Raw genomic sequence first — 21978 nt, 5'->3', positions numbered from 1 at the left:
AGTGGCGCTCTAATCATTTGCCAAGACAGAAAAGAGAGGGAGAGAAAAATTCCATCATTTCAAACTGTGATCTATCTGCAGTGCTCTGCTGCCATCCAGCGGCAGACAGCAGTACTGCAACAAGTGCTGCTGCTGATTTACACTGATTCTCCACACAGAGTGAGTACAACCTTTTTTATATACTAGTTTCCTCCTCCTTCCATATTTAAACTACTGAGACTGGGCACATGGTGGATATGGTGAGGTTGTTTTCACCAGTCGAATCAAAGGGCTGAATTCCTACACCATTAAGATTTCAAGAGTGACTTTCACACACTATTGAGACTGGTGCCATGATTGATATGACATCAAACTGGTTGCCCTGACAAGCGTTTCTTCCATAACATTTGAACAGTGGTGCGGATTTTCTAACACTGGTGGCCACCAATTTTGAAGGATTATGAAATTGTTAAGATTACAGAAATATATATAGCAAGTTTCTGCCATCAATTAACTATTTAGCACTGTAAAATATCCTAATAAGAACAGTTAGCACTGTAACCAACAATGGAAAATATGGGTGGATGTCGAACCAGTCGACCCAGAACCAAAATTATCCCCTTCCACCACTGCTAGAAACATTTCTAGAGGAAAAACCTGTCCAGACTTTTGGTGTTGTGTTCCATGGAAGATATCAGATAGGTTGGTCTGACTGTTGAAACTGTGTTCACCAGTCTTGACTGGACTTCTGCTTGATGAATTTTAGGGACAGGTAGTAGAGCCCCATGAAGCCCAGGCAGACTGCCAGCAGGACCAGATAGCAGGAGTATAGAGGGTACTGGTTCAAGTTCATGGCTTCCACCACCTAGGGAGGAAGAGAGAGAGAGGATGAGAGGAAGAGAAGGAAGGTGAATGTTGATTTGTCTAGAATGAAACTATTCAGAAAATCAGCAATATGGAACTGTGTTTGATTAACTCCCATGTGTGATTCTGCAGCTGTTTAGTTTTAACTCCGACTGTGTTGGGTGCGTTTGGTTTTAACTTACATGTATGCCGTCGACGTTGATGGTGAAGTTTCCGATGGAGACGGGGTACTTGTTGCCTCTGAACTGCACCTGCAGCATGCCCTCAAACCCCCAACGCATGAAGGAGGCATGGGACAGCCACGAGGCCACTGGGGAGACACACACACACATACACACATTTTAAGATCACATACTAACCAATCAAGTCAAGTACCAATCATAAGTGTGTACATCTGTGTCTGTCTGTCTCTCTTGCTCTTTCTGTCTCTCTTTGTTTCTTTCACTCTCTATCTTCACCCATATCCCTCAGTCTCCTAACAAATCCCATGGTAAGGTAGAAAGAAATGAAGAACCCTGTGTCTGTGTCTGTGTCTGTGCCCTCACCCAGCCACATGTTCTCCAGGTTGATGACGAACCCCCCGGTCAGGTAGAAGACGGTGAACAGGGAGTTGCCCATGAAGGCCGAGGTCTGCAGCGTGGGCAGAGCGGCGGCTACAAACAGAGCCATGGAGCGGCTGCAGTAAACCATCAGCCACACCAGCAAGAAGTTGAGCAGGAAGCGGTCCGGAGCCTCGTTCAGCCCGGCCAGCCAGTAGATGGGCAGGCCGTAGACCAAGGTGAACGCACAGTGCTCCGGTAGCTCCCCGAGGACCTGAAGGTGGAGAGAGAACACTCTCAAATATACAGACATGAACGCAGATGCAGATACACACAAATTTACACTGCCAGTCAAAAGTTTGGACACACACATTTTTCTTTATTTTTACTATTTTCCACATTTTAGAATAATAGTAAAGACATCAAAACTATGGAATAACACAAATGGAATTATACAGTGACCAAAAAAAGTGTAAACAAATCAAAACTATCTTATATTTTTAGATTCTTTAAAGTAGCCACCCTTTCCCTTGATGGAAAGGCATAGGCTTTGGAAAGAAATTCATACATAGGCATTAACTTCACTATTTATATTTGTCTAAGAAACAAAAAATTAAGCATTTAAGCATAAGCCTTTGGATCAAAATGGCATGCGTCTGCATTTGCATGCAGACGCATACATCCACATGTTCCTGTGATTTCCAAAACCTGATTACTGTACTGTACTAGAACTGGGGTGGTAAATCACACTGAAGTGTCACTCCAACGTGGAGCAAGACTGACCCCTGCTGGAGATCCCGTTTGATCACTGTGTTTTACCTTGGCGAAGAAGTAGGAAGTGACAGAGTACATGCCGTCCTCCAGCTCATGGTAGAGCATGGCTCTCTCTGTGTGACCTGAGGAGAAGGAGAACACTGTTAAGGAAAAGTTAGTAAGTCTTCAGACGCTGGGAGTGTAGTGCATAGGTAGAGTATTATAACCTCTGTTATCAGGAACATTTTTCCAAACATTTTATAGACCTTAGTTTGGAGATTTTAGGTGGTGGCAAGCCATATCACTCAGTCGCTGAAGATAAAGTATATCACAAATATCACAAAAGGCGATATTACAATGGGTCTCCAAGTACATCAAATGTGTAGCCATTTTTGTTTCAGGACTGAACTGTACAATTCCAAAAGTTTTTAAGATCTGGAAATTAATAAATTCACTTTCCATATATTGTAACACTTTCTATACGTGCTTATGGACCCCGTGTTATATGCAGGCAGTGTTAAAGTATTCCAGTCTTGAACTCTGAATCATGAGTCAATCAACTGAATCAATTTTATGACTAATGGCATGACTTTCAGACTTCACCTTGGACTCATATCTTGATGGGTGTCGGCTGAACTGAAATTGGACTCTTTTACTATCTTTTACTAGTACCAGAAACACTCTGTGCCCAACTCTCTCTCACCAAACTGTTTCGTTCCATCTCTTCCGGTTGGTTTGCTCTTTCATTCCATAACAAAATCGCATTGTTAATGACTTTTCCAAATGCTGTACATTCCAACTTCCCTAAAACCCCACCATAATTTAGACAAACTAAGAGAGATAATGCACCTGAACAGAATGTGACCCCTTCTCAGTTGTATATGCTCAGGTCCTGAGAACTACATAACTGACTGGGGGCTTAACTTTGACTTTAGGGACTTGACTAGCAGTAAATATGAGGAACTGAGAGTTAATCTGCATCATGAATTCCTAATGTGTATCTCTACAGTGTCACCACTCGCTCACTCACATTTAGCTATGACGTCCAGCACCACAGCGAACGGGGTGAGAGCTCCGATCATGTAGAGGAGGGCCACTGTGTCCTGAATGGACAGACGCTGTTGTCCCGCCCCGTAGTACAGACAACCAACCAGCAGCGACATGAGGAGGGCCTCGAAGCCGTGGACCAATAGGGTGACCAGGTCTCTGAAGTCATTATACATGTGACGCCTGTGGGAGGAGGAGGGAGGGGAGGTTAGTGTCTGTGTATGTGTGTGTGTGTATGTGTGTTAGTGTGTGTGTGTGTGTGTGTTGCTCATACCTGATGAGTATGGTAAATTGGTGTAGTTTGCCAGGCAGTCTGTCTCTCTTCTTGGAAACAGTGATCACCTCTTCTCCCTCCACTTTGCTGGGCTGCTGAGGGCTGGAGGGGACACAGGCAGGAAAGCAATAGGATAAACTTTCCCAAAAGTAATTAACATGGGGGGGGGGGGGGGGGGGGGTGTCTTTAGAAATGAATAATCTAATGCTTTTCATGGAATTTACACTCTTGGCTGTTCCTTGTTTACAGTAAACAAGCGGCCCAAAAATGGTCTGTAGCTCCCTAGGTGGGAAGAGGAGAGTATTTTACTAAAAATATGTATAAATTATTGTCCCTTGCAAAAACTTGACAGGTGTGTTTCATATATTCAAGGTAATAATGTAAATTTGTAGGAGAACTGAAAAATACCCCCCCCCCCTTTTAGTGCCATACTTATCCAGTTGAATAGTTGAGGAGAGAAGAGCGAAAGAAAGGAGAAATACAAGAGATAAGAAGCAGAAATGGCAGAAGAATGGAAAGATGAATGGAAAGAAGAGCATAAGAGAGAAAAGGAAGAGAGGAGCAGAGAAGGAAGAAGAGGGGAAAACAGAAAAAAAAGAGACTTGAACACACGCACAGTGACACACACACACGCAGCTACCTGTCGGTGTGTGTTGGTGCTGTGCCGGTTCCAGCTGGTTTCCACATGGAGTCATCTGTGTCTCGGACCTTTTCCATGAACTGCTCAGCCAGAACCCTGGCCCGCTCCATACACTGGGCCTCCTGCTCCGGACTGCGCCGGTCTATACTGATCAGATCAACTGGACACACACACACACACACACACAGAAATACACACAGGGTAAGGCTTGAAAGATAAGAGTATGGGTACAGTTTAGGTTTATAAAGAAGAATAGGGTCATACAATAGGGTACAACAATAGGGTATTTTAGAGGCAAAGCATTTTCTGCTCTCCAGCTGACAAACGCTGATGAAGGCCAGAGTGCCAAAAACATTTTGTCTGTTTTAAAGCAGCACTACGTGACTTTGTACGTTGGCGGTAACTGTTTGAAGACTTCAACACCCAGAAATCATGTAACGCGACATCAGGAAACAGTGCAGTCCTCTGTCCTAAATTTCTTCCTCTTACTAGCTGAGTGCAACCCTATTCTTTACAGACATCTGAAACAATGACAACACACTGACTGGTCTGAGCGCAGTGGCCCACCTTCCTCTCCTCCTCCCTCTCCACTCCCCCCCACACACCTACCGTAGAAGTCGGAGGGGTTGCAGTATCGTGGGCAGGGGTGTCCCAGGTCAGTGAAGTAGGGCACCATGTCGCGGGCGGCGCCGCAGTAGACGGCCGACCCGGACGAGAGCAGGACGACGAGGTCAAAGAGCTGGAAGATGTCGGAGCGAGGCTGGTGGACCGACAGCAGCACCAGCCGGTTGCCCCGGGCCAGGCGGGACAGCGTGATCACCAGGTTGTGAGCTGTGAAGCTGTCCAGGCCCGACGTCGGCTCGTCCAGGATCAAAATACCTGAGATGGAGAAGGACAAGGTAAATAATAGAGAGAATATGATCTAGAACATGACTCTTCTTGCTTGTAAATGGTAGTGTTGAGGCATTGAGGTAAACTATACAGTGAATAGAAAAGAATAGTAGAGACTATATACACTTAGTGGAAAATGTGGCTTTTAATATCTGGTCTCCAGAGTGTAGAGATGTGTTTATAACAAGATAAAAAAGTTTCTCCCTCTTTCCCTCCCTTCCTCTCTCTCTCTCCCTCTCTCTCTCTTTTCCTTCTCTCTCTCTCTCTCTCACCAGGGTTCCAGAGAAGCTGCACAGCTATGCTGACTCTCCTCCTCTCCCCTCCAGAAACGCCCCTCACATAGTCGTTTCCCACCCTGGTGTGGGCGCACTGTCGCAGCCGCAGCTCCGCGATGACATCATCAACCTGTGGCAGAAAATGGCAGAGACACAAGTTTGGTGACATGGGCAGGAAATGCCAAAGCACACAGAGTGGCTGAGTATCATTTATCAGTATTTCAACTCATTGCATTTGCGGAAAAATGGATAGGCGTTGTCATCACATCCAGTCCAAGATACAGCATATGCAGAGTAGTTAAACAACTGTTAAAGGAGGATCCCTTGCACCTGTTGGATATGGTTCAAGTCATGTCTGTCTACTGAGCTCAGTCTTACCCTCTTGTCCCTCTGAGCCTGTGTGAAGTGGGTGGGGAGCCTCAGCTTGGCTACAAACACCAGAGTCTCCCGGACGGTGAGGTGAGGCAGCAGACGGTCGTCCTGGCGAACGTGAGCGATGCTCTTCCTCACCAGCTGGGGCGTGCTGGGCTTCCCGTTAATCAGAATCTGACCGGACGTCATCGCGCCGCCCTCGTCACGACACGTTATTATGTCCAGCAAAGACGTCTTACCACAGCCTGGGAGAGGATGGTGGGTTGGTTAAAGCACAACTCGTAGGTATAGACACATTGATTCTGAAAAAAGTTTGACTTAGAGACATAGAGATGAAACTTCTTGCAACTTGCACATACCAATATAACTCAAAAGAGACCCTTATGAAGGCTTTCTGCCAAAACGTGTTGGTTTTTCTGTACCGACAAAGACATGTTTTGGAACATCCACTGGCCTCCAAGAGTAGCTGAATTTGTTCTTCCTTTCTAGCTTTTTCTACTGCATGCACCTTGATTGTAAAGCAAGGTAGAGACAGTGTTTTTCTTGTACCACACTTCAATTGAGGCTTTGATGGACCATAAAGATGCATAAAGATGGCTGCCTGCTGGTTTAAGGTCCTTACCCATCCCACATCAGTATCTACTCAAAGATCAGGTCAGAAATGCATGTTTGCAAAAGCAAGGCGGACCAAATGACATCAGTCAAGAAGGGCGCTATTTTTATGGCCTTGATTGGTGTACAATTATAAGACAATTTTGAACACGGTGTGTGTCTGTGTGTGTGTGTGTGTGTGTGTGTGTGTGTTACCTGAGCTGCCTATGACGGCCAGCATCTGTCCGCTGTGCACTCGGAGGTTAAGCTTGTTAATGGCCATCTGCTTGTCTCCTTTCATTTCCCACGGCATCTTAAACTCTGACAGCCTCTCATACCAGGGGATCTGGGCTGCCGTGTCCACCTGGGAAAACACACACATTTGCACAATGAGCACATATACACATACACCTTTGTGTGTGTGTGTGTGTGTGTGTGTGTGTGTGTGTGTGTGTGTGTGTGTGTATGTACGTGCCCATACATACACACACACACACACACACAAAGGTGAAGAACCATTAAAAGGTACAGATAATTACAAATGATTGCTGGCTATCTTCCTTATCTTCCTGCAGGAGAGCGTGGCGGCTGCCCTGTACTTACCTCATACTGCAGGTTGTTGACCTCCAGCTCATTGCGCCCTCCACTGTAGGTGAAGTAGAGACTGCTGTCCTCTTCTGATGAGGAGAACAGCTCTGTGTCCTGGCGCTGGTTGAGGACAAGCAGACGGGTCAATGAGTACATGCACACACACAGACACATTTAAATCATTTATTTTATTTTTCATTTTATGTCAACACTAAAGGACATAAACAGGAAAGTTGAAAGCAAAATAATTTCAAAAGACCTGTTTAAGAGTGCAGAAAAAAAACTTTTTGTGCTTGTTTGCCACTATATAAACTGTTAAGAACTGTGAGAATAAAATGACAGAAGTTGGCTGTAGTAAACAAATGGCAATACTTGCATGATAATTCATTGTAGGGTAAAAAATTATTTCATATATCTGAAATTGCTTGCACTTATAAATCTCAATCTTGAATCCATTGACGTAATGGGGTTACCAAATTTTGGAATACTCTGGGATCACTATTGTTGATGTCTGAAGTGCTTTTTGCCTGTATGCTCGATATTATATGTCTGTGAATGTCAGCAAATCCAAGAGTGCTATGTGCAAATCATATGACTGATCTTTATCTTGTCTTTATTGGACAATTTTAATGACTCCATTACATAAATGATCAGGTGTGTGTGTGGGTGCACATAAATGCATGCATTTGTGTGTACCTGTGTGTGTGTGTGTGTGTCTGTCTGTGTGTGTGTGTCTGTGTGTGTGTCTGTGTGTGTTTGTAGGCATGTGTGTGTTTGTATGTGTAAACAGTTGCTGCCTGAAACGTTTTGTGGGTCCAAGGTTCATTTGAAACTGCCCTTGATGTTGCCATTATGTAATCCTAAAGGCTCTTCATTATGATAGACAAATCAATTGATGACAGTTTAATTACTACAGAAGCAAAGTCAGACAACTTGTTTTCTGACCTGAACACCCAGTGATTTTCCAGACACTCCTGGTAACCGACTAGTGTCAAATCTACTTTTGCAGAATATCTCTAAAAATGTATAGATCTCAGACTTTCAATATATTTAGCTACTACTGAGGCAGCTGTTCTATCCAATTCTCAGCCACTTGCCAGATGTGGAAACCCTCCACTGCTTTGTTGACATCTAAAGAGAAAGAGAGAGGGAGGGCCTGGAGGACAGTCGCTGTCCAGTGAGCTACAAGTCTGGAGGTTTTGAACCAGACTGAGAGTGAGACTGAAACACTCGCCGTCTAGTCTCTTGGCCTGCCAACTAACACCAATTAAATGAACCTCAATTTTGCCAGCAGCCTGCTGTTTGCTCTGCACATATACAAAAAAACATTTTTTAGATTACATGACCAAAGATACCTCCATCTCTGTAGTTAATTTAGGGAAGACTCTAAAGGCAAAATCTCTCTTTTATGTAGTGTACTCTACTATGCACCTGAATGCACAGTGAATTGATATGAAAGTGAATGTATTATGTTATGTAGCAACTTCTAGTGACTTCTGCTGCAGACAGTTGTGACTTGACAGCACTAACATTTAGTTGGCTGAGATTAATTGGGTTCGGGTTGGGATTAAGTGGAGGAAAATCTAGGCTTGATAACTATGACTGGATTTAACCGTATGTGAGCCAAACTGATCATTCATTGGCTAAACCATCCTGCTCAAGTAGAGCAGGGTTTTGTCAAAGTCAGCCTTCGGACCCACTGGTCACAAGAATAATACAAAAGGTCCCCAAATTATTGATATCAAAAACATTTAGCAATGTTATGTTACCAAAGCCTTCTCAAATATTTGGTTTGCAAGAAGAACCTGAACACAGCAATATAAATTAGAAGGTTAGTGACCTAGAGCCAACAATCAATCTGCTAAATAAAAAAATAAAGAGAGAAATAACTTGCACAAATGTGTGATCCAATAGAAAAAGTCTGATAAAATAAAATATGAAATAGTGTATGTTGTTAAAATGTAATCAAAGGAATATGAAAGTAATTACAAACGACCCATGTTTTTTTTTTTTTTTAGTATCCTAATTATGGGAAATAGGAAAATATAGTATATAATAAAAAAATAAAAAAATTAAATATACTATATAAAATGTTATATTTTATTATGTTAAACTTCTAACAATTGTAATAATGCAGCATCTGGACTGTTTTGACCACCAGTTCCACGTTGTAAATGGTCGACCTGATAGGATTTAGGTCAGAGAGCAATCAGTGCCACTCAAAGTTGGTGAGTTGACTGGTGTGTTATTCGTGGACTTGTAGGAGCACATAGTCACCACCTCAGAGGGTGGGGGGGTGGAAGGGATCCACAGACAGGATCCACAGAAGAAAGAGATTTGAATTCAACAAAGTATATCACTGGACACCTAAACCCACAAATAAGTCACCAGTTAAATATAATGCCTTCAAAAGATACAGCAACAGTAAATGGTAACATGCTATTTTTGTCCTAATGTTTACATGATCCCATGTCATGGACTGACCTTCTGCAAGGAGCTGTTCATGTGATCGAGGCCAGTGTCTATCTCTGTGCCCATGATGATGCAAGTTGCTGGTTGAAGTTTGTAGGGTCAAGGGGTCAACGCCCCCCCTTTTCCTCCTCTGTTCTGTGTCTGTCTCTTCCTCTCTGCTCCTCTCCTCTTCTTCTCCCTCTTGTCTTTCCTCTGTTCTCCTCTTCTTCTCCACGTCAGGCAGTCTGACTCCAGTCCAGCTGAAGAACTCCTCTTGTCTCCGCTCACAGGCCTCCGCTCTCATAACCCGAGCGTCCAAGCACATGTCATGTCAGCTCCTCAATCCTTTCTGTGCTGTCAGTCATAACCTTCTTGGTTGTAGCATACTATGTGAGGACTGACGAGAGACTAACAGACAGTCAATCTACTCAGCAAGAGTGTTTTTTTTTTTTCTTCTTTATGCAACTGCAGATCAAAGTTCTCTGAGATAACGCATTATCATTGTGTGTTTATGGTGCCTGAGAAACACCACTACTGCTGAACCGCCGCGCTGCACAGGGAATGGGCACAGAGAAGCAGAGTTTGGGCTGACAGCAGAGGGATTGTACCTGCATACATATTTAGAGCTACACACACTCTATATGGGTGGTGTGGATATGAGCGAACGGACCCACAATTTGGCTTAACCTGAGACGGACCTTATACAAACACACACACACCCATCCACCCATACGCATACTTGCCGTTTGGATGAGCAGATCGGCGGAGACATGAACGAATCGTACTCGATGCAGGCCGTGGGGCCGGAGAACGGGACCAGGGTCAGAGAGTCCTTCAAGTTTGTCTCGGAGGTGAAGAAGGACGTGTGGAGGGACGGTGGAGAGGAGCGGGCCGAGCCCTCCTGCTGCCTCAGTGTCAACAAGATCTCCTACACAGTCAGGTAAGAGCTGCAGGAGGAGATCACAGACAAATACAGATGCAGAAACTGACAGGCGGAGGGGTGGCAGGGGGGTCAGGGGCTCATTTACAAGTCTGTTTAACCTTCTGCTGAAAGATTCAACTAGCATGAGATAAAACTGGTTAGATGCACAAGTCTATCCAGTGGAATTTGATGGGAAGCCGGTAGAAATTAGGCAGGAAAGGCAGGTCTGGTTGAAATTATACTTAACATTATGTGGCACATCACTCTCACTGCTAATGTAATAGCAGAAAAAGGCTTATTCGTATCATACATGGATACTCCCTGCTATTCACTGTCCATGCACTGTGTAGTGAGATATAGTGCTGTCTATTGATACATATATTTTGAAATGCAGTGATGCTCAATATACCATATCTACTGGATTCTATTCTGAGAATTCCTCAGGATGCTCATGATATTACAACGTGTGTTATGTGTGTATGTGTGTGTGTGGTCCAGTGAGCGTGTGGGTCCATGGTGGGACTTGCCCTCCTACAGGAAGCGATGGACCCGTCAGATCCTCAATGATGTCTCCTTCCATGTAGACAGTGGGCAGATCATGGGCATACTGGGCAATTCAGGTTGGCACTCACAGCTCAGTCCACAGAACAAAATGTTGCGAGCAATCAAAATAATTAAGTAATCAAAATATATTTGTATTTTTTATGAATGTGCAATCAATAGCAATTTAATTTTAAGATAATGATTTACTGTAAATGGCTCTCATATAGTCCCTTATCTTATCTGAATCTGAATCAGGTCAACTATGTCTAATAGTGACAACATGAATGTGCTTTTTCTTCAAGTTGAAGAACCTGATCTCATATGTCTCATAATTGGTTACCACTATGGTGTGAGAGTGGTCATGTGAAAATACTGCTAATGACAAGGCAACACACTCACATGCTCACAAACTAAAACAGATACAGCTATAGCACAAACCCATGCTACAGCTTCATCAGCAAAGAATCAAGCACATGCAATCCAAAAATGTACTTAAATAAGTGACTGGACATACCTAGTCTTTGTTGAGGTATTTGTTTGTATGTACACATCCATCTCTCTCTCTCTCTCTGCGTGCATGCGTGTGTGTGTGTGTGTGTGTGTGTGTGTGTGTGTTAAAGGCTCGGGGAAGACCACGCTGCTGGATGCCATCTCAGGGAGGATTGGAAACTCTGGCACGCTGCTGGGAGAGGTCTCCATTAACGGCAGGAAACTGAAGAGAGAAGAGTTTCAGGACTGCTTCTCCTATGTATTGCAGGTAACACACACACACACACACACAATCAATTATTTATGGCCTCAATGTGCTCACTCAAAAATAACTTATGTTGAGGCCTGCAAAATTAGCTTTAGATCCCAAAACACTGCATTCTTTTTTTATATGCTCTGGACAAACTAACTAGTGGCACAGCTAGATATTATATATAGATTGCTGCCTTTTCACTAACTGTACATTGAGACAGAGTTTAAATGTACTCATACCAACCAGCTTCAATGCAAGGGTATAAAATGCAGCGTATTTCACACTGCTTCCACTGCATTTTGTTTGGTTGATCTCTTCTACAGACCCATCATGTAAAGGACCATCAACATTTGCCTGTGGACAAGACTATCAATAAAAAAACCACAGTAACTTGCACCTAGAGACTAGCTGTGACTTTAGCCAGCTGGTGATACTTCAGCAGATTCAAATGTCTCTTCCAGGCTCTAATAAAACGTGCAGCACATTGTCAAGATGAACCCCTCTCTGGTCACCTCACTGACAATAATAATGTTTAGAGTCACACTGTTAAATAATATATTGGGAACATTATTAGAGAGATTGAACAGAGGTTTGATACTAGTATGCAACAAATCACATACACACACACAAGCGCTCTCACTTTTTTCCTTTGCCCTTGTTCCCATCACACACTATCTGACATCAGGTTACTCTTTGCCCTGTGACATGTGAGTGGCTGCAATGCAGACAGAGAGTGTGTATGTATCTAAGGATACTTGGGGTGATATTAGCCACCATAAATACGAAACCATGAACTCACTCTCTCTCTCTCACACACACACACACACACACACACACACATTTTGCAAAAAGTAGGGAAAAGGTTGCCCTGGCCACTGTATGAAATTAACTTGAGACCCTTGATAGCCTCCTCATACACTTAATCTCTCAATGAGAGGTGCTCAAGTGTATCCAAAGCCTGAATTAAAAACACTGGATTTAAACCGGCCTTGCTTCCTTTCAAATCATCTCTCCTTTCTAGCTGATAGCACCCCCCTCTCTCTCTCTCTCTCTGCTCTCTAAGCCTTGTCATTAACTTCCCCTGCTAAGCTGCAGATGAGGAGGTGATATGAGCAGCTGATATTAAAGTCATTCAGAGGAGAGACTAAGGAGAAGTGGGATTGGGAGGCGCCACGTGTTAATTGAGGCAGGCAGCAGGTTCGGCAGGTTCAAACAATGTGTGTGTGTGAGTGTGTGTATGTGTGTGTGGGGGGGAGGATATGTTACAGTGGGTTTGTACATGTATATATGCACATACATGTAAATATGTATATATACACTCAGTGTGCGTGGATGTGCAGTATAGATAGACACATATACTCACATAAACATATATGCACACACATTACTGTTGCCTAATTAGCGTGATGACTTTATGTTCAGAGCTCAGTGGTGTCACTCAGTTACTCAGTCCATCAGAAAGAGAAGGAAAGAGAGAATAAAGTCATCATGCACTACCATCTCACACTGACCCCCTTAACACAGACCTTAGGTAAGAGAGACAACAGAGCCAATAACTGTCTTTCACTAGCAGAGTACATTGTATTGTCTTGATGTCTTTACCTTTCTTCTATACAAGTCCATAATCCCTTTACCCATGCCTCTTGTATATAATATTGAGATGGGAGGAAGGTTCCACTACAAGGCCTATAAAACCATTTCCTACAATATATCTTTAGTGAAGAGAGAGTATGAAAGACTCATGAGATTCAACTCTGCCTTGCTGTATTTGTCTACCTCTCTGTATCTCTCTCTTACCCTGTTTCTTTTTCCCTCTCGCCTTCTCTTTCTTTCTTTCTTTCTTTCTCTGTGTCTCCCTCTCTCAGAGTGATAACCTGTTGAGCTATCTGACGGTGGAGGAGACTCTGACCTACACAGCCCAGCTGGCCCTGCGGAAACACTCGGCCGAAGGCATCAAGAAGAAGGTGACTGTTGGAAACTTCCTCTGCTCTGTCTTCTCCATTAGTCCTTTTGGGCTTTGAATTGACATTTCTCCCTGATAGGGAATCTACAAAAAAGGAGAAAGAGTCATTCATGGGCATGGGGAACTAAAGGGATGGTTTCTTCCCCTTATTAGCACAGATTATTGAATAAATACTCCCTGCTAACTATAGATTTTATTGGAAAATATGAACATATTCCCTGTCGGGCATGAGAAAGATGAAAATTAGTATAGCCTGATTATCAGATCAAGAGTTCTTAACCCTCTCATATGTAGATAAAGAAAAGACCCTTAAACTGCTTGATATAGAATCTGGATCACTTAGGATGAATGCACATTACAAGGTTTTCAACGGCTTTAGCCCTAATTAGGATTCCCTGCATAAATTTAGAAGATGAAAATCTTTTTTTTAAATTTTTGTTTTTAAACACTTTGTTCAGAGAACACCAATCTTCTAAATTTGGCTTAGATAGCAACTTTGGTTCACAATTAGTTCAAGAAATTAGTTCTGTCTACCATTAGCATAATTGGGTCTAAGCGACTGTATAAAAGAGACATGAGCTTTGCTGAGTTGGGCCTATTGTAAGCCTTGTCACTGCTGTGTCCAAGGCACACATAAAGCTATGCGAGTTTTATGTGTGCTGGGTTTCAGCAGGCCAATGAGCTGTGGATTTGCTCGCTTACAGCTAATGAACTTATGTGGTTGGTGTGTTATATTGTTCCAATTCCAGGAAGTCCTAAAGTGTCATTAATCTCACTTCTCACTATCTCAGCTTGTATGTTGTTGTTAAAGAGGGTGCAACTCTCAAGGCAGTCAACAGTCATTTTTAGCCTTGTGCATGATTACGCATGTCGCTGATTTGAAAACTCAGCAATGACAGTTTATGACTTCCCTATTACCTTGATGTAGATGTATTGTTATCACGTTTTGGACTTCTTTTTAATTATCATGTGCACTGAGTAAAACGAGCTTATGTACCAACTTAGTGGTTTCAAGTACGGGATCTACAGTAGCCCCTTGCCAGCTGACCTGTTGTTAGTAGTTTATCTCTTGACACCTGACCTTTGACCTCTGACTCCTGCAGGTGTCGGCGGTGATGGCGGAGCTGAGTCTGAGTCATGTGGCCCGCAGTGTAATTGGAGGTCGTGTTTTCCCAGGGATCTCTGGGGGGGAGAGGAGGAGGGTCTCCATCGCCATGCAGCTACTTCAGGACCCCAGTGAGTACTCCTGCAGCAGGCTGCCCATGGATATGCCTGCACAGAATTATATGTTGGTATAAATTAAATGTATACCAATCACAAATGAGATGTCCACAAAGAGCAGCAGACAAGTTAGAGAAGGAATTTTAAGGTTTGAGACAATTGAGATGCGGATTGTACAAAAGGGGCTGCAACTCAATATCAGGAAGATGTCCCTAATGTTTTGTACATTCACTGTAGTAGACTATTGCATTAAAAAATATGATATTTGATAGATATACTGTAGGAAGAAATATGAATGTGAAAGCAACAGGACAGGTAAGACTGACAATGTCTGTGACACTGTCATCCAGGAAAAAGTTTACTACAAGACCTGTCTCTCCCCAAAGAGTTTTAAAAGTCCACACCGGAAGAAAACAAAGAGAACTAAGTAAGAATGGAATAAGGAATGGACAGAGGAAGGAGGCGAGGGAGGGAGGGAGAGATGGAGAAGGGTAATGAAAGGCAGGGTTATCACACCACACAGGAATAAGCAGAGACCCACCTCTCTCTCTCTCTCTCTCTCTGTGTGTGTGTGTGTGTGTGTGTGTGTGTGTGTGTGTGTGTGTGAGTGTGCGTGTGCGTGCGTGGTTGCGTGCACACGTGTGGCTGTGCGCGTCCCAGGTGTAGTTTATCAGTTCTTTGGTCCCCCAGGGAGGTTGAAGGGTCTCAGTCCTCATTCAGGATTAGACTGGCCATACACACAGACACACACACACACACACACACACACACACACACACACACACACAGAGACACACAGAGACACAGAGTAATGAGGAGTTCCCATTCGCTGCCTCTCCAATCAACCAGGAAATGAATTAATCTCACAATTAAAGCATCTGCTAATTCCACTCTACTTTCATAATGCAAAGAGGCAATCTTTTAATTGTCCTAATTAGAGTAATTAACTAAAAAAAGAACTCACTTATCTTAACAAGTTAAGTTGGCCCCGCTGAGAGGCCCGCCTGTGCCACTTAATAAAAGTACATTAAACCTTTTAAAAGTTTAAGACTAAAAAAAAAAAAAAAAAAAAAAAAAAGAGTAAAAAGTTATTGAGTCTCTCCCATTCGCCCTGTTCTCAATATTTCCTGATGTGTGACTAACCTGCCTGAGGATGATGATGTCATCGTGATGATGTCGTTGCAGGGGTGATCCTACTGGACGAGCCGACCACGGGGCTGGACAGCATGACCGCCAATCAGATTGTGGTGCTGCTGGCGGAGCTGGCCAGGAGGGACCGCATCGTCATAGTAACCATCCACCAACCACGCTCCGAGCTCTTCAGGGTGGGTGAGAGAGGGGAGCAGAAAGAGTGACTAATGGAATAAAACTGCATTTAAAAGTTACATAAACACTCAAAGCTAGTGTATTGTGGTCCTGTTTATGGCCATTGGCCAATAGTTGATGGCATTAAACCTTGTGTATGTGTGTATGTATATGTGTGTGTATATACATGTTCTGTACAGGTACATATGTGTCTGTGTGCATACTAACAAAACAAGATTTATTACAAAGACAGAAGATCATGTGTTGCAGTCCTTTTGATAGCTATTGGTTGATGACATTAAACTGCGTGTGTGTGTGTGTGTGTGTATGCATATGTGACTGTGTGTGTATGTGTGTGTGTGTATCTGTCTACCAGGTGTTCAGTAGGATAGCCATAATGAGCTGTGGAGAGCTGGTGTTCTGTGGGCAGCCGGGGGAGATGGTGGACTTCTTCAGCCAGTGTGGATACGAGTGTCCAGAGTACTGCAACCCCTTTGACATCTATGGTACTGTATGTGTTGGCCTCCTATGTTATGCGCTGTATTGTCAAAGGTAACCCTGTATCTATCCTGCATTAGTGCTGTGGGATTTTGTAAACAATTCCTCTTAGGGGTGGCTCAACAGTGCAGCAGCATCCAGCAAGCATACGGTATAAAAAGTGGGGCTTGTGTGACAGCTGCATCTAATCCATTTAAAATTCAAGCAATTAGCTGACACCTACAATTAGGGAGCAAAAAAAGGGGTTCACTGTTCTCTTCACTGACAGTTCTTGGTATGATTGACAGTTGACTTCACCTCGGTGGACACACGCAGCAGTGAGAGGGAGGCGGCCACATTCAGTCGCATGCATGACATCACCTCATCCTATCAGGGCTCTGCCATCTCCCAGAGCATGATGGGAAAAATGGAGCAGAGCCTGCAGCGTTTAGACAAACCAGCCATCCCCTTTAAGAGCAAAGAGTCGCCCAGCGGTGCAGCCAAACTTGGAGTTCTGTTCAGGTCAGTGCTGAGCGAGTCTGTTGTCAGCCATTTTTATGTCCCGCCACCATGGTACATGGTATGTGGGACATTTTGTCATCATGGGGGCGTCTGTCTGTGTCCAGACACACTCTTGTGAACATAATAACTCAATTGCAATACATGACAGAAACTTCATACTTACATCCCAGGTTCCCCCTAACTTGTTGTCTTTAAGATAATGCATTCGTTAATGACCTCATTAGCATACCTGGTTATGTTTAATATATTATCATGGTTATGGCGGGACATTAGGCAGCTGAAGTGCTTCTTGTTCTACAATATGGCCAAGCAGGGTTAGAGAAGGCTTAGGCCTGCTCAGTATTCACCCCTTTTATTCAGTCCCTTCTTTTCCCCAAAACAGCATTCTTATTCCTTTTTATATCTTGTTTCCAGCTGAAAAGATTTGTTAGCAAGGTTGGCTGTTGTGTGACTGTTGTTGTTGCCTTTGTGTGTGTGTGTGTGTGCGCATGTATTTATGTGTGTATTCTGTGTGCAGGCGGACGGTACGGAACCTGTCCAGAGACAGGATGGGTGTTCTGATGCGTCTGTCCCAGAACCTGATCTACGGTCTCTTTGTCGCCTTCTTCGTCATGCGTTTAGACAATGATGTCACCAAGGGTGCAGTGCAGGACCGCATCGGCATCATCTATCAGTCCGTTGGCGCTTCGCCCTACACTGGCATGCTGAACGCTGTGGCTCTCTGTGAGTTCCACCGATACTATGTATCTGTATGTGGAAAAAAAACACATTTTGCTCCTGGTTTCTGAGATTTCCATAAATGTTATTTAAAAGTGACACATTTATAGAGGAGCATTGCTCAATTTCAGCATTCAAATATGTATTTGCGTGCGCTAAGACCATTCACTCTGTTTTAGTGAATAGCCACAACTGTTTCCCACAGACAATGAGAGAGGTATTTAATTGGAAATGTGGACATTTTTACATTTGATGGAAATTGTGACAGTGACTGCTGAGCACTAACCTCAAAACCCAGGTTGATTTTCATGAGAGAGGGGTTTGTAATCTTATTCTCAGAACTAAAATCATTACCATATAATATAAAGCTAATTTGTCTGTAACAGTTCAGACAAATATTTTGGCTGTATTCCTCCATTCATTGTCTATGAAGAAGCTCTCTGCTGTACTTGTATAACACCACAAATTACAGTCTTGGCTCTTAGCTTTGGGAGCAAGTTGGCCATGTTTGCAAATACTAACTGGACTGCTGAAGGCCAAGGGAGAAACATAGATCAGATCAGTTGTGTGGCATTCCATCTAACATATTTATAGTATATAACAATTGCCGCATTTCAGTATAGTTACATAATATCCGAGTTAAATTATAGCCCATCTAACTTCATGTGTCTGATAACATCACATCACGTCTGTATCATAAGTGGACACAATGACTAAAGGGAAACTTTGAAGTGCATGAATGTAGTCTATCGCCTGAATATAAGTGATGAGTTACCTTCAGTTTTGTTGAACAGCATGGTTGAAACATCTTTATCTCAGGTAAAAGTGTGTGTAGAGTCTCTTATCTTTTGCTTCACTGGGTGAAAGGGTGTGAGGTCTACAGTATCTTTTGACTTTTTTCAGTGAAAATGTGTGAAGTCTAGCTTTACTTTCACTTAGTGAAAATGTACAAAGTCTCCCGTGTCTCTCCCAGGTGAGAGTATGAGATAGGTGATGAAGTGTAAATTAAATGGTGGTTAAGATAAGAACTGCAGTTGGTGATCATTATAACGGTGAACAACCACCAATATAATACCAATATTATATTGTTAGAATAAGTTTGATTCCAGTGTTATTTGCGTTAAAAAAAACAACTTTAGATGTGCCTTACGTTGTAAAGATTGTTAAGATTCATATCATGGATATGAAACTCCTTTTCCAAATGCACACTCACTTGCAAGGAGACTGATCTTGACTGATGTTGACTCCATTTAGAGGTCAATGAACCCAAGTTCCTTTTCACCTACAAACCTATACTATCTATACTAAGATGAATATTGGCTCTATGGGTGATTATCTTTTACAATACTTATGTGATCTATGCTAATGGTAAGGGGATCACTATGGCAGTGGATGACAAGTTAATTCTCTTTTTTGTTTTGCTTATTTTCTCTCCCTGGTTATTGTAGGTGGGCAAAGTGTAACTGATTGACACCAATAACCTCTTCGCTTGATACTCTTTGACTGAAATTTGTACTATCCAGCTATTTGTAGTTTAAGTAGACGGTGGCACATTACCTTTCACCCCTATCTCGCACTAGTTCACCATGTGAGTGTGTGTGTAGGGGCTTTCCTGCTTTGCCTATCTGCAGCCAAGTAACTGGGTGGTATTTTCACCTACTTTACTGCCTTCCTCGGTTATCAGTAGAGTCTAAAATCTTAGCTTTAGGGCTCTGGCTGTCACAGCAGAAGTAGATACTGAGGATAAGGCTTGTGATAAAGCACTAGGCTAAGTGGAATTTACACTAGAGTTAAAAAGCAGTTAAAACACTCCATAAGCACCCAAACATCCAAAGATAAGGATGGGGCCATCATACCAACCTTGAATCTTGTCGATAACAACTGATAGTATAAAATACAGACCAGGCTGCATGGGGTCTTCACAGGAGCGACGGAATACAATAACATGCATCATTCATTTTAAAATGGGTCTTGTGACAAACTGGGATTTCACAATATGGTCACGATGACAAAGGTTCTTAGATGTTGTAAGTGTCAACATGTATCGGCCCCATGTGACATTATGAAAAAAAGACGCATTCCAACATCAAAATTTTAGAGAATATGATGACGACACATCAGAGAAAGACTTGGTTAACTTTTTGCTCTTTTGCCATCCTAATGTTATCTTGTTTTGCAGCATCATATGTGATAGGGTTCATTTCTGACTATCATTTTTTATTTTTGCCTTGGAAATTTTTTTTTGTTTTCTATGTGCATCAATACTTTCCAACTCTCCTCCTCTCTCCCACTCACAATTCTTACTACTCTTCTCTCTCTCTCTCTCTCTGTCTCTGTAGTCCCGGCGTTGCGGGCCATCAGTGATCAGGAGAGTCAGGATGGTCTGTACAGTAAATGGCAAATGTTCCTGGCTTACATCTTCCACATCCTGCCCTTCAGCATCATTAGTGTCTTCATCTTCACCTCCTTCCTTTACTGGTAGGTAGTGTGTGTGTGTGTGTGTGTGTGTGTGCGTTTGTCATGAGGTGTCATATATGTTTGTGAGTGTGGTTCATCTGCCCTCATTGAACTAATGGCTCACATTTTCTCTACTTGCCCCCTCCCGTATCCACCCTTTTGTTGGCTCACCCTTCCCTTGTCTCTTCTCTTAATCTTTTGGTCCCTCCCTGCCCTCCTGTCAGGACGGTGGGGATGCATCCGGACAGCATACGCTTCCTGTGTTTCTCTGCTGTGGTCCTGGTACCTCATGTTGTAGGTGAGCTGCTGAAACGAACATAAAGGGGGGGAAAAAAGCTCCCTAGCAAGTACCCAGAGTTTTCTTTTAGGATTTTTATAAATAGGAAAAATGTATAACCCTGGATTATCCATAATATTATATAAGGAAATTGCTACTTTGCATATCTCCATGATACAGTGCCTCTAACTCAGACGTGATTTTGTTATCAACACTTTGACAGGGATGGATTCTTGTCAAATGTTTCTCTAACATCAGTATATTTAAGTTTCAATCCCCTGAGCATCTCTTAAATCAACTGGCTAACCTGTTTCCACCGTTTCTGAACTTTGGAGTGTGGTGGTTTTGTTTGTTTGTTTTTTTTATAATCAGGTGAACTGCTGACTGTGGTGCTGCTAGGAGTGGTCCAAGACCCCAACATGGTCAACAGTGGAGTGGCTCTGCTTAATATTGCTGGCATCTTGGTGGGCTCTGGCTTCCTAAGGTGAGATACCAAATATGTTTTTTTATTTGGTTTATTGTGTCTCCTTGTGTACAAACAACCAAACCAAATATGCAAGTTTAAATATGACCACTGAAACAGCAGGTATCTTTTACAAATAACTATATTCAAAGCCTGTAGTGATTTGGACAGTTTTTAGCTCAGGTGAAGGTGTTAAAGACAACATTGCTTTTGAATCTAATGTCTTTCTTGTCTTGAGTGGAGTCAATACCTCAGACCGTTGTTCCACATCTTTTTCCATTATTGAGATACTTGTTTGTCATTTTGATTAATCATTGTAGGTCTTTATTGCAGATAATGGCATTGCAGTGGCTCAGCTATCTAACCATACACTACCGATAACACATCTCCCCTCTCCCTCTCCCTCTCTGCAGAAGTACCCAGCAGATGCCAAAGGTTTTCCAGTGGCTCAGCTACTTGACCTTCCAGAAGTACAGCTGTGAGCTGCTCATCGTCACTGAGTTTCATGGACTCAACTTTACATGCAGTAAGTTGTCTTCACCAAGGGACCATCCTCTGTGTGCACCTATACCCTGAGCTAGAATGAAAAGGGAGATATAATAATGGCTGTATTATTAACAAATTCTTTGGATAGATTATTTTAGCTGTTTACAAGTTGTATTCTCAGCCTCGTAAGTGTTATTTAAGAGTGCGTAAACACAGCTGGTGAAAGATGCAAAAAAGTGGGTGAGGAGCAATGAGCATACATACAATAATATCAACAAATGTATTTATTGGTATTACCTTTATTTTGATGGCAATTATAAACTCTTTGTCTCTGGTATGTGCTGTTGCAGATAACCCCAAACCGTTGCCAGGGGCGTGTGTGGTCACCCAGGGCAGTCACGTCATTGAAGAGGGCTATCCTGGCGCTCTGTCCCGATACACACTAGACTTTGTTCTCCTTTACTCCTTCCTCCCCGCCCTCCTGCTGCTGGGCATGGTCAGCTTCAAGATCAGAGACTACCTCATACGTCACTAAAACCAATGACAGGCTTGTGGGAAAATGTCTGGATTGGACCTATGAAGGGCATTGTTCAGGGAAGATGAGGGATACTGAAGTACT

The 21978-nt window shown here is 42.9% G+C and overlaps 2 protein-coding genes across 2 annotated transcripts; one reads left to right on the top strand and one right to left on the bottom strand.

The window, feature by feature from the left end:
* Positions 1-706: 706 nt before the first annotated feature.
* On the bottom strand, positions 707-9351 carry abcg8 (ATP-binding cassette, sub-family G (WHITE), member 8). The gene is made up of 13 exons (XM_071905082.2): positions 9309-9351; positions 6829-6941; positions 6442-6589; positions 5641-5879; positions 5260-5392; positions 4706-4975; positions 4097-4256; positions 3457-3558; positions 3166-3365; positions 2202-2278; positions 1389-1656; positions 1026-1153; positions 707-844 (listed from the first exon to the last, which is right to left on the bottom strand). Exons 1-13 carry the CDS (start codon positions 9349-9351, stop codon positions 707-709), a joined length of 2019 nt encoding a protein of 672 aa, XP_071761183.2.
* Positions 9352-10034: 683 nt separating this feature from the next.
* abcg5 (ATP-binding cassette, sub-family G (WHITE), member 5) lies at positions 10035-21919 on the top strand. The gene is made up of 14 exons (XM_071905073.2): positions 10035-10204; positions 10685-10806; positions 11350-11486; positions 13337-13435; positions 14538-14670; positions 15841-15980; positions 16337-16466; positions 16746-16959; positions 17477-17682; positions 20016-20154; positions 20358-20431; positions 20783-20894; positions 21287-21399; positions 21710-21919. The coding sequence occupies exons 1-14, from the start codon at positions 10035-10037 to the stop codon at positions 21892-21894; spliced, it is 1974 nt and encodes a 657-aa protein (XP_071761174.2). The 3' UTR covers positions 21895-21919.
* The last annotated feature ends 59 nt before the right edge of the window (positions 21920-21978 follow it).

This window comes from Centroberyx gerrardi, chromosome 15 (genome assembly GCF_048128805.1).
Source record: "Centroberyx gerrardi isolate f3 chromosome 15, fCenGer3.hap1.cur.20231027, whole genome shotgun sequence".
In the NCBI taxonomy this organism is placed as follows: domain Eukaryota; kingdom Metazoa; phylum Chordata; class Actinopteri; order Beryciformes; family Berycidae; genus Centroberyx; species Centroberyx gerrardi.
This window is presented reverse-complemented; position numbering and strand designations above follow the sequence as displayed.

Excerpts from the sequence above, each read along its gene's own strand:
- abcg8 (XM_071905082.2), bottom strand. The coding sequence starts at position 9,351 with ATGGGCACAGAGATAGACACTGGCCTCGATCACATGAACAGCT. Across the intron at positions 4,976-5,259 it reads GCAGCTTCTCTGGAACCCTG|GTATTTTGATCCTGGACGAG; the intron begins GTGAGAGAGAGA and ends TCTCCATCTCAG. Across the intron at positions 4,257-4,705 it reads CAACCCCTCCGACTTCTACG|TTGATCTGATCAGTATAGAC; the intron begins GTAGGTGTGTGG and ends GTGTGTGTCCAG.
- abcg5 (XM_071905073.2), top strand. The coding sequence starts at position 10,035 with ATGAACGAATCGTACTCGATGCAGGCCGTGGGGCCGGAGAACGGGACC. Across the intron at positions 20,432-20,782 it reads CCTGGTACCTCATGTTGTAG|GTGAACTGCTGACTGTGGTG; the intron begins GTGAGCTGCTGA and ends TTTTATAATCAG. Across the intron at positions 20,895-21,286 it reads GTGGGCTCTGGCTTCCTAAG|AAGTACCCAGCAGATGCCAA; the intron begins GTGAGATACCAA and ends CCCTCTCTGCAG.